The sequence below is a fragment of the Rhinoderma darwinii genome, chromosome 5, assembly GCF_050947455.1.
Source record: "Rhinoderma darwinii isolate aRhiDar2 chromosome 5, aRhiDar2.hap1, whole genome shotgun sequence".
Lineage (NCBI taxonomy): Eukaryota > Metazoa > Chordata > Amphibia > Anura > Rhinodermatidae > Rhinoderma > Rhinoderma darwinii.
This window is the reverse complement of record NC_134691.1, coordinates 77246770-77265283: the sequence shown is the minus strand read 5'-3', so window position 1 is coordinate 77265283 and position 18514 is coordinate 77246770. Positions and strand designations below refer to the sequence as shown.

Genomic DNA, 18514 nt, shown 5'->3' with positions numbered 1-18514 from the left:
CAGGAAGGGGAGGGCCCAAACATATCCGCTGGAAGCGACGGTGCCCATATTATACCAGGACAACACTTTCCCAGCAAAATTCCCCAAACTGCAAAGGTGCGGAGTGTGGACCAAAAGGGGCATAAGAAAGGACGCCATATATCAGTGCGGCACCGGCCTGTGCAGAAAGGATTGTGTCACAGCGTAACACACCTCTATGGATCATTTTATTGTTTTTTTACACCATTATTATACCACCTGACTATGCCCCTGATGTACTCTGCCCAGCTTACATGTACCCCTACATTATAAATGGAAACACCAGCAATACTCAAACAAGCAAAATCCGCTCTCCAAAAGCCAAATGGCGCTCCCTCCGCTCGAAACCCTACAGTGTGCCAAAACAGCAGTTTCCTTCCACATATATGGCATAGTCATACCTGGGAGAACCAGTTTAACAATTTTTGGGGTGTGTGTCTCCAGTGGCATAAGCTGGGCATGACATATTTGCCACTGAAATGGCATATCTAGGGAAAAATAGACATTTTTAATTTGCACCATCCGCAGCGCAATCATTTATGGAAAAGACCTGTGGCATGAAAATGCTCACTACACCCCTTAATAAATGCCTTGAGGGGTGTCATTTCCAAATGGGGTCACTTCTCAGGGGTTTCTTTTTATTATTTCACATCTGAGCCTCTGCAATTGTGAACCAATACTGTGTAAGTCGCCAAATTAGGCATCAACTTCGCATGGTACGCTTTCACTCCTGAGCCTGGTCGAATGTCCAGGTAAAAGATTAGTGCCACATGTAGGGTTTTTCTAAAACCGGGAAATACCGCATAATAATTAGAGAGCTGTCTTGTTATGGTGGCACAAGCTGGGCACCACATATTGGCATATCTATGGAAAAAAATCCCATTTTCACTCTGCAACATCGAGTGCACACTAATTTCTACAAAACACCTGCAGGGTTAACATGCTTACTACACTATTAGGTAAATGCATTGAGGGGTGTAGTTTCCAAAATGGGGTCACTTCTGGGGGAGTTTCCACTGTTTTGGTTCCACAGGCGCCCAGAAACCAATTCAGCAAAATCTGCATTCCAAATGGTGCTCCTTCCCTACTGAGCCCAGCCGTGTGCCCAAACAGCATTTTATGACCACATATGGGGTATTACCGTACTCGGGAAAAATTGCTTTACAAATGTTAGGTTCTTTTATTCCTTTATTTGTTGAGAAAATGAAAAATTTTGCGCTAAAGCTACGTCTTATTGAAGAAAAAGGATTGTTTTTATTTTCACTGCCCAATTGTAATAAATTCTATGAAACATCTATGGGGTCAAAATGCTTACTACACCCCTAGATGAATTCCTCAAGGGGTGTAGTTTCCTAAATGGAGTCACTTTTTGGGCGTTTTCATTCTTTTGTCCCCTCAGGGGCTTTGCAAATGCGACATGGCCTCCGCAAACCATTCCTGCTAAATGTGATCTCCACATGTGGGGTATTGTTTTACTCGGGAGAATTGGCTTTACAAATTTTGCTGTGCTTTTTCTCCTTCAGTCCTTGTAGAAATGAGAAAAAATTAGCCAAATCTACATTTTCTTTGAAAGAATTTAGATTTTTATTTTCAGCGCCTACTTCCAATAATTTCTGCAAAAAACCTGTGGGGTCAAAACGCTCACTATACCCCTAGATAATTTCCTCAATGAGTGTAGTTTCCAAAATGGGGTCACTTGTGGGGGGTTTCCACTGTTTTGTCCCCTCAGGGGCTTTGTAAATGTGACATGGCTTCCGCAAACCATTCCTGCTAAATGTGAACTCCAAAAGCCAAATGGTGCTCCATCCCTTCTAAGCCCTGCCGTGTGTCCAAACAGCCGTTTATTACCACATGTGGGGTATTGTTTGACTCGGGAGAAATGGCTTTACAAATTTGGTGGTGATTTTTCTCCTTTAGTCCTTGTGAACAGGAGGGGGGAAAAAAATAAAAAATAAAATAAAATAAAAATCACTAAACCTACATTTTCTTTGAAAAAAAATGTAGATTTTAATTTTCACCGACTACTTCCAATAATTTCTGTAAAAAACCTGTGCGGTCAAAATGCTCACTATACCCCTAGATAATTTCCTTGAGGTGTGTAGTTTCCCAAATGGGGTAACTTTTGGGGGGGGGGGGGATTTCCACTGTTTTGGCACCACAAGAGCCCTTCAAACCTGATATGGTGCCTAAAATATATTCTAATAAAAATAAGGCCCCAAAATCCACCAGGTGCTCCTTTGCTTCTGAGGCCTGTGCTTCAGTCCAGTAGCACACTAGAGCCACATGTGGGATATTTCAGAACTGGAGGACCTGGGCAATAAATATGGAGTTGCATTTCTCTGGTAAAACTTTGTGTTATAAAGAAAATTGGATCAAAAATGAATTTCTGCAAAAAAATTTGTAAAGTTCACCTCTACTTTGCTTTAATTCCTGTGAAAAGTCTAAAGGTTTAAGACCTTTTCTAAATGCTGTTTTGAATACTTTGGGGGGTGAAGTTTTTAAAATGGGGTGACTTTTTGGGGGTTTCAAATATATGAGGCCCTCAAAGCCACTTCACAACTGAACTGACCCCTGTAAAAATAGCCTTTTGAAATTTTCTTGAAAATGTGAGAAATTGCGGCTAAAGTTCTAAGCCTTGTAACATCCTAGAAAAATAAAAGAATGTTCAAAAAACGATGCCAATCTAAAGTAGACATATGGGAAATGTTAGTTAGCAACAATTTTGTGTGTTATAAATGCCTGTCTTACAAGCAGATACATTTAAAGTTGAGAAAAATGCCAATTTTTCGCTAAATTTTGGGGTTTTTCACAATACTGAACATATCGAGCAAATTTTGCCAGTAACAAAGTCCAATGTGTCACGAGAAAACAATCTCAGAATCGCTTGGATAGGTAAAAGCATGCCGACGTTATTATCACAAAGTGAAACATGTCAGATTTGAAAATTGAGGCTCTGTCAGGAAGGTCAAAAGTGGCTAAAGAGGGAAGGGGTTAATAATGGAGCTATGATGGATCTGTTTATAAAACAAATCTTCACAAATTCTGATCGACTCTATTGACTTATAATGGAGTCCATTAATAATTTTCCCGTATTATTGACAGCAGGAATAGCGCTGCAGACTACACCATTCTTGTCGTCAAAAATACCGGAAGCCCTGACTGAAACCTCAAAAGCTTTATTGTGAACATGGTATTATTATTAAAAAAAAATAATAAATTAACACTATTCAGCATTGCAAAAAAAATAAACAATACTCAAAATCCTTCTCAGAAATAACACGACTGTATAACACCCGTTATAAATATGACACTTCCCAAAATACCAATGGCCGGAACAAGCTCTGTGCAGACACTACAAGGAATAACTCACAACCCATTAGTTGTCAGCAGATATTTTCTAAAAAATATTTTAAAACTGAAACCTGCTGCTTGCATAAATATTCAACCTTTTCAGTAGTACTTTGTAAAAACATTTTTTGCTACAGTAACAGCTTAACTCCTTTTCAACATTTGACATGAAAGTACGTCACAGTCAGGAGCAAAGCCCGCTCTATACTAGGGATGTCACGATACCAGAATTTGGACTTTGATACCGATACTTTGTGTAGTATTGCGATTTCAATACCAAAACGATACTTTTCCAACAGTAATAAAAAAAAGATAAAAAAGTTCTTCCATTTTCTGATGTGAGGCGCGAGGTGTGATGAATTTTGAATGTGCCTCACATTAATAGTAATTAACCCCATCATGTTTCTCAGTCATAATGGGTTAATGTGTAAGGTACATGATGGGGTTAATTACTATTAATGTGAGGCACATTGGAGGTTAAATTCATCACACCTCGTGTCTCACAATAAGTGAAAGAAAGCAGTTTTTATTTTATTTTTTTATAGTGTACACATCATAAAATTACGCAAAAAAATTGTTGTACAGGTTATTACGGCTGCGCCAATTCCGAATATGTGTATATTTTATGTATTGAGACTTATTTTAATGTTTATTGTAAAAAAAGGTGTATGTGTATTTTTTTTAATTTAATATTATTTTATGCTTTTACTTTATTTTTAAGCTTTAATGTACTGGCATATATACACAGGCAGTTAGCACATACCCAAGTATGCCCTAACAGGAAATATGGTAAGACAGCCCTGGGGTCCTTCAATGGACCCTGGGCTGTCTGCCCATATATGGTATGTCCCTCAATCGTGTCACAGGGATTCCTGTGATGCGATCCAAGGGGAATCCCCCTTCTCATTTTCCCCTGAATGCTGCGGTCAGCAGTGATTGTAGCATTCAGGGGAATAGCAGCGGAGATGAGAGGTTTCTCTGATCTCCGCCGTTATAGAGCGTGACTGCGGCTGTGTAATACAGCCGTTGCCCCGAACCTGACAATATGTTTACGCGCGCGGTTAGCATGAGGAGATGCGGCCGACGCTGCACTAATGAGCGGCAGCGCAGTTACTGCAGACAGAACATGGGGGTGTTTTGCAGAGCGCCCGCCATGTTCTGTCTTCAGTGCCGGCAATCATTAGTCCAGCGCCGGCCGCGTCGCATCATCCTGATGGCACGCACATTTGTCAGGACTCAGGAGCAGCGAAATGGCTGTATTACACAGCCGCAGCTCCGCTCTCATACATTCATGTGTTACTATACTAAGCTGTGCGGCCGCCCAGCTCAGTATCGAAATACATGAAATAACGGTATTGAACCGTTTGAGGATGCACGGTATCGAAACAGTATCGAAGTTTCGATGCATCGTGCATCCCTACTCTATACACAGTGGGTGTGTGTTGTATATTACAGCTGACACTTCGCTCTTGCGATCAGAATTATGCCGGGTTGGATACGCTGCGTAAAAACTGTGCAGCGTATCCGATCTGGAACCCGTTGCACCTTCCGTCTGAAAAATCGCACCACATTGTGGGGCGGTTTTTCGCACGGAATTTCCGATGAGTAAAAAAGTGCTCATACTTACCCCCTCCCTCCTGTAATTGGCTGTAGCGGTCACATGGGATGAAACATCGTCCCAGGAGGTCAGACTGCAGGAAGGAGGGCGTTCGAGGTATGTTTTTTTTTTTTTTACGGAGTTGCAATTTGGCGGAATTGCTGAAACTACGCAGCAAAAGTCCCAACACTTGGCTTTCGGTTTCAGGTTTTGCACCCGCATCAGAAAATCAACAAAAACACAGCATAAATTAACATGCTGCGGATTTAAATACCACACCGCAGGTAAGTTTATTAACGTTTACGCTGCGTTCTTATTCCGCAGCATGGGCATGAGATTTTCTAAAACTCATCCACTTTGCTGCTACTGTAAATGCTGAGGAATTTCCGCACACAATTCCTTTGCGGAAATTCTGCAGCATTTAGCTACGTGGGAACGCGCTCTTAGAGTCATATTGCGTTAGAGGCATATAGGAGCCACTTCTGTTTGTTGAGCCATCGGTCCAGTTGACTGATTTGGCCAACAGTGGCGCTATGAAGCTTCTATGTATAGTGCATGCATAATAGCTGCAGTGCAAAAAGTAAAGAACATTTTTAATAAAAGTCAATTTGAAAAGCACATAAGTCATACATTTCATGATAAAAAATAAAATAAAAAAAAGGCTAGGAAGGTTTACATAGCTTTTAAAGAGTGTCAAAACCCGTTCTACAGAAAATACATAGAAGGAAAAGGGGACGGAAAGATTAAAAATCAAAAAATTACAATTCAAAAAATTAAAACTGGCTGCGGCTGGAAGGGGTTAAGGTCTGCTGGAGGCCGTTTCTACTAGCTGTGCACACTAGGAATGATTTTCGCATTTCTTCCTGCAAGATTTGCTCCGATGTTCAGGTTGGTTGGAAGACAACAAAAATGGCCAAGTCCAGACCGCAATCCATTTGAGTGTTTGACCACTACTGTGTGGCCTTCATCTGTCCTAATTTTAAGAACATGCCCAGCCTCTGAGAAAAAACATCCCCATAATAGGATGCGGCCACCACTGAGGAACAAGCAGCGTTAGGTTTGCACCACAAATAGCATTCTGACACTTAGCCACAAAATCGTCTCACATTTTAGCTTGGTCACTCTGATCGGCTTGGAGGTCTTTTTTCTAAAGTAATGGCTTCTTCCATCCAAGTCGCCGCCCTTCCAAACAGGCAGTTGTATGAAGATTTCTTGACACGGTTGACTGCTGCAACTTCCCGCCAGTCTGTGTGTGATGAAGACTCTGTGCACAATATGTTTAGTGCCTTCATTTTGACGAAAAGCTCCTGACATATACGCTAAACGTAGGCTGCAACGGAATCTGAACAGTGGCATCAGTCAATATAGAGTATATTGGTGTGCGTTAAATGTATAGGTCAAGAACTCTTATGACCCTGTCCATGACATACATGTTAAACAGATACCATTATAGCCTGTGTGTGACATCCGTCACAGGTATACGTCGGTCAACATGGTGTCCATTTAACAAGCACAGTAGAGGGAAGTCGGCACCACTCTCAATCTTCACAGCATGGAACAGGCAGACGGATGCAAGTGTCAGGGTTTCCTTATTCAAAGAGGCTCTGTCACCACATTATAAATGCGCTATCTCCTACATAATCTGATTGCTGCTGTAATGTAGATAACAGAAGTGGTTTTTATTTTGAAAAAACGATCATTTTTTAGCAAGTTATGAGCAATTTTAGATTTAGTTTCTTAACGCCCAACTGGGTGTGTTTTTACTTTTGACCAAGTGGGTGTTGTAAAGTGTATGAGGCTAACCAATCAGTGACCAACCAGTGACATACACTTCTCATTGTTCCAGCCCAGCATGATCCACAGCACAGTGAGATTGCGCAGTGAAAGAAGCTGGGAAAAATGAGAAGTGCAGGACACTGATTGGTCACTGAAAATATACGTATATATCTAGATTAATTAGAATGGAACCTTTTGATGAATTTTCGGGGGATGGAGCAAAGAACTGTATTCAATTAAATGCAAATAAATCGTTTTATCCTTACATAGCCATTTTTGTTTGTACACCATAATGGATATGATATAGGAAGCCGTTCATTGTTCCTTTACAGAACGCATAGTTACACTGTTGTACACATAAGTGAGGATAAAATGCAACACATACTTTGGATGTGTGGCAAATTAAAAACAAAAACTATAAGCACAAAAAGAGATTATTATAGAAAGACTGCCATGTCATTTTTATCATTTAAACCTGCAGGTCTCATTGCATTGGCACGGATAATCCATCCTGATTCTTTTCTCAATAATATCCTATGTCTATCTCCTCCATTTTCTGGAATTGGGACATGTTCAATACCTGCAAACCTCAATAAATTAAAGTCTCCACCATGGGCTTTATTCATATGGTGAATTAATCTGGGAGCTCCCTCATTTGTGGTTATAGATTTACAGTGTTCTCTGAATCTAACATATAGGCATCTGATGGTTTTCCCTATATAAAATCGTCCATAAGGACAAAAAAATTATATAGACTACGAATTTGGTTTTGCAACTAATAAATTGTTCTATTTTTTGTGTGATACCCCCAAAATGCAATATTTTTGCCTGGAGGTTGAATCTGCAAAAAGCACAATTTCCACATCGATGGTTCCCTTTCGGGATTTGCTTGTCAAGCCAATTATTTTTAATTTCAGAAAATCTACTATGTACTAGATTGTCTTTTAGTGTGGTACTTCGTCTGAACGAGATCAAAGGTTTTTTTATGGCTATATTTCTCAGACTTGGATCTTCTTCGATTAAATGCCAATATTTATAAATCGCGCTTTTGATAATTTGCGCTTGACCGGTATATTTGAAAGTGAAGATGAATCTTTTTCCCTCCTTATCATTCCTTTTTTTATTTTTATATTTCTTTGGTTTTAACAAATCATTCTGATTTTTCATGAAAGAAGTATTCATGGCTTTATTTAATATATCAGGCGGAAAGCCTCTTTCTAATAGACGTTTTTTAGGGCACTTGCCTGCTTTAAAAAAGATTAATCTGTGTCATTTATACGTCTTAGCCTTATAAATTGACCGTATGGAATTGCTTTCCTGACGTGTAGGGGATGAAAACTATCGTAACGTAGCAAAGAATTTGTAGCAGTTGGTTTTCTAAAACCTTCCGTATGTAATATATTCCCCTTGATTGTTAATTTTTCGTCAAGAAAGTTTAACTCCACAGGGTCAATTTTACTTGTAAACTTCATGTTCATTTTGTTAGAATCATTCAAGTATGTGAAAAAAAGTTTGAATTCTGATTTTGTGCCGGACCAAACCATAAAAATATCATCGACAAATCTGACGAATAGTTTAATCTTAGTTAGAAACGGATTCAAATGTGTGATGATATACCTATCCTCGAAAACGCCTAGAAAAATATTAGCTAATGTGCAAGTGACTGGGGTTCCCATGGCTGTGCCGTTATTTTGTATAAACCATTTATCGTTGAATTCAAAGGCATTGTGTGTAAGAATAAAATGTAAACCCTCACTGACAAAAGAGAGAACATTTTCGCTCTTCTTAGCGGAGGAGAGAACTCTTCTCACTGTATCTACACCTATGTCGTGAGGGATTCTGGTGTAGAGACTTTCAACGTCTATAGACGTGAGGTAGAAATCTTTTTCCCATGAAAAATTCCTAATAACATTCAAAAACTCATTAGTATCTTTAATGTATGATGGAATACTTTTTAATAAGGGTCTCAGCAGCCAATCAATGTATTTAGAGAGGGGCTCGGTTAAAGAGCCTACCCCCGAAACTATTGGACGACCGGGAGGGTATTTTTTTATCCTTATGTATTTTAGGGAGAAAATATCATGATGGTTTTGAAGGGAAATAAAGGTACAATATTTCTGCCATTTTTTGTGATAAGCAGCCACTTTCCACGTTTTTTCGCAAAAAGGTCTGTAATTTTTGTTGGAACTTATGAGTGGGATCTCTTTCTAAAAGTGAATATGTACCCATATCGGACAATTGTCTCAAAGCTTCAGAGGTAATATTCTCTTGGCATCAAAACAACATTACCTCCCTTATCCGCTTTTTTTTATAACTACGTTATTCATATTTTTTAGAAGGTTTCAAGCTTTTTTCTCCCCTTTCGAGATATTATTTCAGTGCTATATAGGAGTGATTCCACTTCATTTTTCACTAATTTTGAAAAAAGGTCTAGATTGCTCCCTGAATAAATAGGGGGTGAAAAGGTGGAAGCAGTTCCACCTTTAAAATAATCTGCCTCACTTCCTTCACATACATCAATATCCTCTTCGGAAAAACTGATCGACCAGGGTTTGCAAACAGGCAGATTTGCAGGCAAAAATTTCCACTTACACTAAATCCCAGAGGTCCCACCTTGCAAGGTTATTCACAATCCCTTCTGACACGGTTATCTGTTGTAAAATTTAAGGTTTTATGCAAATTTAATTTCCTTATACCCTTGAAAAGATCTACTTCAAAATCTACAACATCGAAATTTTCTACCAGACTAAAATTTAAACCTTTTTCCAAAAGACTAACACAATCTTTATCCAAAACTAAATCTGTAAGATTTATTATATTGGCATTTAAATGGCTTTCCCGATCTTCTATTTCTTCCATGTCACTTGTTTCCTTTTCCGTATGGGTCTCCCTTCCTTTTTCTCTGTTTCTTTTTCGTCTACCCCCTCGTCGAACTCGTTTCCTAAAGGGATATTTTGATTTTTGGGGATCCTAGTAGAATCGTCCGATATACTTGAATCAGAGTCCGTGGTCCAAATGTCATTATTGATATTTTTTCTTGCAGTGATGCGACTTCTTTTTTTGTTGGTGTTTATTCCCCCAATCGGTGTCCATTTAACGTATACAAAAAGATTTTAGAAAAGCCCAGTATGATCAATAGTACTAGCAATTTGCCAGAATGTAACCGCTCTACTTAGAGTATGATTTTTGAAACTAATAGACACAATTTTTAGCAAAGTTTAGATACAGACAAATTAAAAAATGATATGCCTATAGCTCTGTGATCGTACAATGAATCCCTATAATGAACAATACAACAAAGCAGTGCATTCACTGCTAGACCTATATTAAAGGAACAGTGTCATCACAAATTATTTTTTTATATGTTAAAGATGTTAGTGCTTTATTAAAAACGTTTATATTTATTTGTGTGTTTGTGTTTTACTTTCTTATTTTTACACTTTTTCTTCCCTATGGGGGCTGCCATTTTTTGTTCCATTTCTGTATGTGTCGATTAACGACACATAAAGACATGGAATACGGCAGCCACAGTCCCATAGGGACTGCGAACGGCTCCCGTCCCATTCACTTGTGTACGGCGTCTGTGTGGGAACTGCGCATGCGCCGCTCCCACACAGTCCAATTTGAAATTGGCGCCGTCCGGCGCCATTTTCCTGTGGACCGGAAGTCGCGGCCGGACAGTAATATTACTACTTCCGGTCGCGGCTTCCAGACTTGTGCACTTGGACCAGCGGCAGCAGACGGAGCGGACGGGCCGGAGGGAGCCGCGGCGGCAGGAGCAGGTAAGAGATTTCAATGTATGTTCGTGTTTGTGTGTGTTTACTACTGTATGTAAACCTACTACACTGTGTGTTAGCTCAAAAAATGGCGACACACAGTGTAGGAGGTTACACCGTTCAAACCCCTCGTTTATCCCGGCACTAGCCAGGATAAAGGAGGGGGGGATGCTGAGAGCTCACTAGAGCGAGGGCTTTTTACCCAATTTTGCAATGCTGCAATTTTTGGAATAGCTCCATCTAGTGACCAGAAATGGGAAATTTTATAAATTAGAATTAATTTATAATATTTCCTGACTCGTGAAAAAAATAAAAAAAATTTGAACAATGTTTAATCACCCACACACTAAATGTTTAATTTAAAAAAAAAAAACATGTTTTTCTGGCAACACATTGCCTTTAAGTCACTGAATGTGTCTGCAGATGGCATCCGGTGGCTTTATAGAGCGACAGACACAGATTTGTCCCCGCCCCAACACGGTTTACTGTGGATACCATCCTCTGGGGTACATGTAGCATTGACGCTGTGCACGCCAGGGAGTAGGCTAAATAGCTTTGGTGGTTCTCACTGAAAGGGCTTGGTGCCAAGAAGCCAATCAAGAGAGAGCGCGCCAAGTCCTACCCGCACGTCATCTGACTGACGAGCAAAAATGATCCAATTAGGGAAAGAATCTCCCTAGCCAATAGGCAAAAGACTCAGGATTTTGCGCAGTAGGAGAACTACCAAAGCAAAGACGCTAAGTGTTGAAGTGTATTGAATTGCACATATCCATGGACTTACTTTCTGCAGTCAGGCTTTTTAGCTATTGTGCATCTACTAGCACATAAAAGCATAATATTGAGGCAATTCCTGCGCAGATATCTGGACTTAGTCGAAAACATCATGAAAAGTTTGTGTAAGGCCCATGACCTATAGATTAAACGTATACCTGTGATGTATGCCTTACAGTAGCATTCAGCACTCAAGGCACAGGCTTTCAAATCAAAGTGGTGCTGGATCCCACAAAAAAAAGTAATACAAACAGAATGGAAAAGCTTAAAGGTTATAATCCTTAAAAAAAAGCTATACTGATGTATACTAGCCTGACCGAGGCCAAAAGGACAATCTTTTGGCCTCTGTCGGGCTAACGAAGCCCTATGGACACGTTAAGCATGTACATCTAAAGTGGTCTTATAGTACATGCTAAATGTAGGCCATAAACGTGGCGCGCACATAAGCCTAACCTCACAAGTCTGCTTTAACGCGGACACAGTTTTGAGGGACAGCCGCGTCTAGGCGGAGCCGGGATGGTATAATGCAGGTTCCATTTCCTCACAATTGACTACAGCACTTGCTGCCATATCCAAACACTTGGATACAATTTTGGACCTTTTTTTCTTATCTATAACTTTATCTTTAGCCCCGTATGGACATGGAATAGATTCGGCCTAATCGATGCAGCAATTTAATCTCTTTTAATTTTTTCATCAACTTATTCCAAAAGCCATAACGATTTTAATCTACAACGTGTTTTGTGTGGGACGAGTGGTATTTTTTAATGGTACTATTTTGGAGTACATAAATTGTGTATGTATGTATGTATGTATGTATGTATGTATGTATGTATGTATATATGTATATATATATATATATATATACACACACACACACACACACACACACATATATATTTACACACACACACAGATTATATATATATATATATATATATATATATATATATATAAAATATCAAGGCAGGTAGGAGCAGCACAAGTGCAAATTACCAAGTAAATGGTCAGTGCTAAACTTCAAATGATATTAGTGACTTCTCCCCATATGATGTATAACAAAAAGACAAGAGCATGGAAGCAGCACTCACGAAAAAAAGTGACGTTTATTCACCCAACAAATGCATTTGTTATATATATATATATATATAAGAAATGGGGAAAAACAAAAGCAAACAGACGTTGCTTTTTTTTGGAATTGGAATCAACGTGCGGTATAAATAACTTAATTCTACAGGTTGTTACAATTACAATGATACCAGATTTATATATATTTTTTTTGTTTTACTATTATTTTTTGGTGTCGTCGTATTCCTGAAGCCATTACTTTTTTTTTTTCTGTTGAAGGAGCCTCAAGAGGGCTTGTTTTTTGCAGGACGAGTTGTAGTTTTCATTGACACCATTTTAGGGTATATAGGACTTATTAACGTTTTGAGAAGGGGAATAAACAAAAATAAAATGCAATTATTCCGTTTTCTTTTATCGTTACGGGATTTACCAGGCAGAATGAATACGGTGTTAATTTTATAGTACGGGCTGTTACCATTGCAGAAATACCAATTACGTATTATTTTTTTCCATAATAAAGCATTATTTTTTTTTTTGTCCCACTAAAACTTTTTACTTGCAATCCTTTGATCGCTTACATAATATATTGCAATACTTCTGTATTGCAATGTATTATGCCTGTCAGTGCTAAACTGAAAAGCACACTATAAGGCTCACATACATGGCAGACCTGGGGACCTTTGATTGCCCCCTAGCTGCCATAGAAAACGTTGGCACCCAGCAATCGCATCTCCAGGAGTGCCGATGGGCTTACACAGGGAGCCCTCTTCCTCTGCAAAACCAATTAGGTGCCGTTATTGACCGCAACACCTAAAGGGTTAAGCAGTTGGAATCGAGGTTTGAGAAATGTGTTTTAGTACTGGAATGTCCGCACCTCACTAAACATGTGCCCCAGAAGAAGCAACAGTGAAACGCACATTGGGCAGGTGGTAGATATCTAGGTCTGTATGCCTTCCTCTACTCGTATTCATGATGCGCGTATACCTTTAATGGTCTTCAGTGATAAATGTGATCGCTGCATAGACCCCTTTTTTCTCAGTTGTATATGTGAGTTATACTATTTATTGCACCAAGCACTTTATTTCTGTTACTCTGGTCTTTCTGCGTAGCCTGTATTGATAATCTGCATACTCCGTGTCTGTAATACATTTATCCTGCATATTGGGTGACTTTTGCTTATATCCTTGATGGCACATTTCTTGTATGCGGTGTCCTTTTATTGTCTGTTTTATAATGTAGGTAATAAAGTATTCATTATTTTTTTATGCGATATGTGCAGAGTGTGAGTCTGTTTTGTAGGTTATAGGATTACAGGAAAGTAGAAGATATGGAACTTACTTCTGAATGACGTTTTGCAAGCTCAACATCATTCCCAATTCGCTTCTCATCTTTTCTCTGTTGGCCCGGCATTCTGCTAAGTATCGAAGAGCCTGCAATATAAACAAAAAAAAAAAATCAATAAAAAAACAAAAAAGTATTACAATCCAGAGAGTAACAATTAAACACAATACAGTAATTTATAATAAATGGGATAATGTAGTCTTTAAGGTAAATTCCAAAAATAAAAAGTCACTAACGAGGTCCCCGGCAGAGAACATTTAGGCTAAGAACCTGAAATAATGACGCAGATATTTTCTTAGCCACCATAGGAAAAGAAAAACGTAAAAAAACAAAACGACAGATGCGTCACATGACTGACACCAACGGCGATCGACTTTACCCATTGTCTAAGTTTTGCTGCATGCTACGCTTTTTGTTTGGGATTTTTGGCGGAATCTGTGATGGAGGCTTCTAACAGATCCTCCAAAGCAGATATGAATAAACTGTTCTACAGGTCACGGAACACCACGGTGACATAGAACGTTAGACATTATTCCAGCAGCAGAAACTCTTTTTAGAAAGTACGCAGGAGTTTCCTGTCTGCGATTGACGGATATGAAACATATAAAAAAGGTCTGCAGTATCTGAATTTGACAGTGTATTATGTTCATCTGCGGAAGCTACAACTGATTTTATAATCGTCGGGTTCTGAGATAAGGATATCATGTTTATATGGAAGAATTCCATTAAATTGTATTATATAAGAAATATCAATATTTTACTGGATGGTACCAACTGTGAGGGGGAGAATCCGATTCTATACAGTATCTGAATGGCAAAGTGGAGTTCTGTATGTCCATTTCACCATTTTGCAGGTCAATAGAATACAATAAGAAAATCCATACCCCTTTTAATTATAAAATTCTTAAAAAAAAAAAAAAAAAGCCAATCGCAAACCTGGGCAAATAATAACCCAAAGCATCGTAAGGGGAGTTGAATCGTGAAATCGGGAGAAAAACGTCCGCGCCTCCAGCCAGCAGCCTGAACTTTACTTCATACCAAATATTTTATTAGCACTGTAATAAGATTTGCCTGTGTACTGTACAGCTTAGCTAGGAGGCGGATACAGCTGCTTGTAAAGAGCTAAAGGGTCATTTTCTAAAAAATTGACATGTCATTGTGACATGTCAAAAGTTTTGATCAGTGGGGTTCTGAGAACGGAAACTCCCACTGGTCACTAAAACAAAGCGGCAGAAGAACTCAGGTGAGCGCTGAGCTGCTTAGTTTCTGATCGCCTTTTCTCGGAAAGCCGAATAATTGGTGCACGGGCTCATAGATTTTCTATTGAGCCCATACACCAATTGCTTCGCTTTCAGAAACTAAGCGGCTCAGCGCTGACCTAAGATGTCAGAAGTTTTTTTTGAAGGTTTAGTTACCATTTAAAGAGGCTCTGTCACCAGATTATAAGTGCCCTATCCCCTACCTAATCTGATAGACGCTGTAATGTAGATATGTTTTTTATTATAATTTTTAAAAAAGTTAGGAACAATTTTAGATTTATGCGAATAAGTTTCTTAATGCCCAACTGGGCGTTTTTTTAACTTTTGACCAAGTGGGCGTTGTAAAGAGAAGTGTATGACGCTGACCAATCAGATCACAGCACAATCACGCTGTGCAGTCACTTACTCCCACAGTAACTTTACCAAAGTGTCTTGAGAGTGAATAGAAATCGCCTCCAGCCAGGATGCGATGCCTTTTCACACTCCCGACATTTCGGTAAAGTTTCTGCGGGACTTTCTCACACAGCACAGCATGATCTCGCGAGATCACGCTGTGCTGTGAGTAAGTCCCACAGAAACTTTACCGAAGTGTCGCATCGCATCCTGGCTGGAGGCGATGTCTATTCACTCTCAAGTCACTTCGGTAAAGTTACTGTGGGAGTAAGTGACAGCACAGCGGACATGATTGGAGAGAAGTGTATGAATCTGATTGGTCAGCGTCATACACTTCTCTTTACAATGCCCACTTGGTCAAAACCAGTTGGGCATGAAGAAACTAATTTGCATAAATCTAAAATTGTTCATAACTTGCTCAAAAATGATAGCTTTTCAAAATAAAAACCACTTATCTACATTACAGCGCCTATTAGATTAGGTAGGGGATAGGGCACTTATAAACTGGTGACAGAGCAGCTTTAATCTGCTAGAGGCGGAGACAGCAGCTCGTAAGGGTAAATCCACGCGGAGCGGCCGCCGGAATGTCGGGACACAGCCAGAAAACACACCGACATGCTATTTGGCAATGTTTTGAAATGGATAGCCGCACGGTTTTGCAGGTAAAACTGCTGTCTACATGCAAATTTGTGCAGCCATTAATGGAAAGAACCTGAATAGCTGCGCGATTTTGCATGTAAACAGCAGTTAACAATCAATTTGAAAATCTCACCAAACAGCATACTGGCGCTGATTTTGGCCACTTCGCGGCCCTGTCTCGGCTGCCCGGTGGTTTCCCTCTCCTCCTGCAAATATAAGATCCAGCATTAAAGGAGTTTTCCGAGCTTCCAATAAGGTTCATGACTGCAGAAAATACCCTAAAACAACAAAAAGAATCTATGCTTACATGGTAGACACGCTGTCCCTATAGAGCACCGCTGAGGCAAACGAGTGGCTGCAGCAGTTACTTGGGGTATGCGGGCACGTCATCAATGCAGTTAAGCAAACAAAGCGCCCTGGGGGCCGCTGGAGACTCAGCGGCAATACCTGCAAAGCGTCGTACTGGTCTCAGCAACAGTCCAACCACGCATGGAGTCCCGCAACACCTGATGTCAGATTGAGCGGAAGAGAGAGGCGCTGCACAGCATCTTTAGAGAATAGAACTTTCCTTACAGTGCATTTACTGGTACAGTTAATGTACAGCAATCACTTCTGAATCGGGTTGCACGGACCCGGGCCTATGACTTGATGTTGGCTGCTAATTTTGGGAACTGGCGTCTAGACTTCACTAAGGCTGTCCAGACCAGTCTAACTTATTCATTACAGTAGACTTTAACTTGTAGCTTTGCTTTAATAATCTCTCTGTATTCTATAAATCACTGAGATAAAATAGATCTAAGCCCTACACAGTTTATATATACATTTTCCTTCTTTGGTCTTTTTAAATGGCCTGTGTTTCATTTCAAGGTATGCACTACCTACTAGTATTCACTTTCCATTAGATGCCTCCTAGCCTGGGAATTGCTCATAACAATATTCCGTTCAATGCATTCATGTCCTTAACTAGCATGTCACTCCCTCATTAGGAATGAACAGGCAGAGTTAACGGGAACCTGTCAGTAGGTTTGGAGCCACTAAACCACCATGATGTCATTATGTAGTTGGGGTTTGGTGTGCCAAACCTGCCCAGGGCAAAAAAAAAAAAACATTTCAAGAAGAGTTAGTAAAGTAACTTACAGAGATGAGTCATTTCGCACATGCGCAATGAAGTGAAATGTACTGTCCTCGCCTTCATGGGCACAATGAGCACGTGCTCAATATCTAAAGACTACTCTCTCGGACTCCTCTTGGTAAGTTGCAAGTTATTTTACTAAGGGGCCGTTCACATATATCCGTGTTCCGTCAGTTTCCCTCCGGCGTGTTGCAGAAAAGCCAGAGGGAAACAGACGCTAGAACGGATCCTATAGCTTTATATGGGATCTCTTCAGGCACATGGGACATAAGTTGTATGGACAGTGACGTCAGGGGCTCCATTTAGGAGCGAAATCTCCGGTGAGAGCGTCGGGCACAATCTGGCCAGGGATTCCGCTCCTGGAATAGTGCCGGACGTCACAGTCCATATAAGGATGGTGACGTCAGTGGCTTCCTCTAGGAGCAGAATCCCCGGAAAAGCTCTGGCCGGGGAATCTGCTACTAGAGGGAGCCCCCTGACATCCCTATCCATATATGGATTGTGATGTCAGGGTCTCCTCCTGGAGCGGAATCTACAAATGAAATTCATCCTTTTTTAAAACAGACAGTGAAAAACGGGTCACAATCGGCTGTCAAAAACAGACCTAGATGGAAGATTTTAACGGCCGACACCCGGACCCTGTCGTGCGAATAGAAACAGCAATACTGGCGTAGTGCGGGTTGGAATTAGGTAGCTGTAAAGACGCTAAAAACCAACTTCTCCCTGAAGTTAGGGCTAGTATTTGACGTCTCTGCAGGTTCACAAAGCGGCTTAAAAAAATCTGACTAAAGGGACGTGGACAGTAGTTGCCTTCTGGGCTCTCCCTCTCGGCACCGGCCTTGGTGCTGAACGGAATATGACACACGTGACATTACAACGTGTGTGTCAGACTTCAGTGAAGTGCCGAGACCGGAGCAGAGAAGGAGAGCCCTGACATGAAAGGATTACATCAGAAGTTTTGTGAAATGACAAGTACACAACATGTATCTAATCTATCATGTATCCAATCTATCACAAACTATGCACCACTGATAAAATTGGCAAATTTTCGGACCCTAGACTACCTTTTTGGTGGACAGTTGTGGTAAAAACGGATGTTAAAAGCTGATGCCAAAAACTGTTGATCAACCAACGACAACTGATGGATTTGTAGTAAAAAAATTGCGAAAAAGCCTAATGGCGACTGATGCATCCGCATCAGTTTTTTTGTCTCAAGTGATTACAACTGATGCAAAAATGTAACTGATATATGTGAACGCACCCTAACTATTCCCAAAACAGATTTATTTATTTTTTCCTGGGCAAGTTTGGAGCACTAAACCCCAGCTACATAACGACATGCTGGTGGATTAGTGCCAAACCTAGTGACAGGTTCCCTCTAAGTTGTGTTGCATGT

General features: G+C 40.1%; 1 protein-coding gene across 4 annotated transcripts in view; it reads right to left on the bottom strand.

The window, feature by feature from the left end:
* Window positions 1-18514, bottom strand: part of ARMC1 (armadillo repeat containing 1) — an 87749-nt gene that overhangs the window by 29727 nt on the left and 39508 nt on the right. For 2 of the 4 annotated variants that reach the window (XM_075826179.1, XM_075826177.1), the window contains exon 3: window positions 13693-13784. In XM_075826179.1, the coding sequence (XP_075682294.1) occupies window positions 13693-13784 (92 nt within the window). Of the gene's footprint in view, window positions 1-13692; window positions 13785-16119; window positions 16193-18514 lie in introns of those variants that run through there. The other 2 variants (XM_075826180.1, XM_075826181.1) reach the window with 2 other exon arrangements.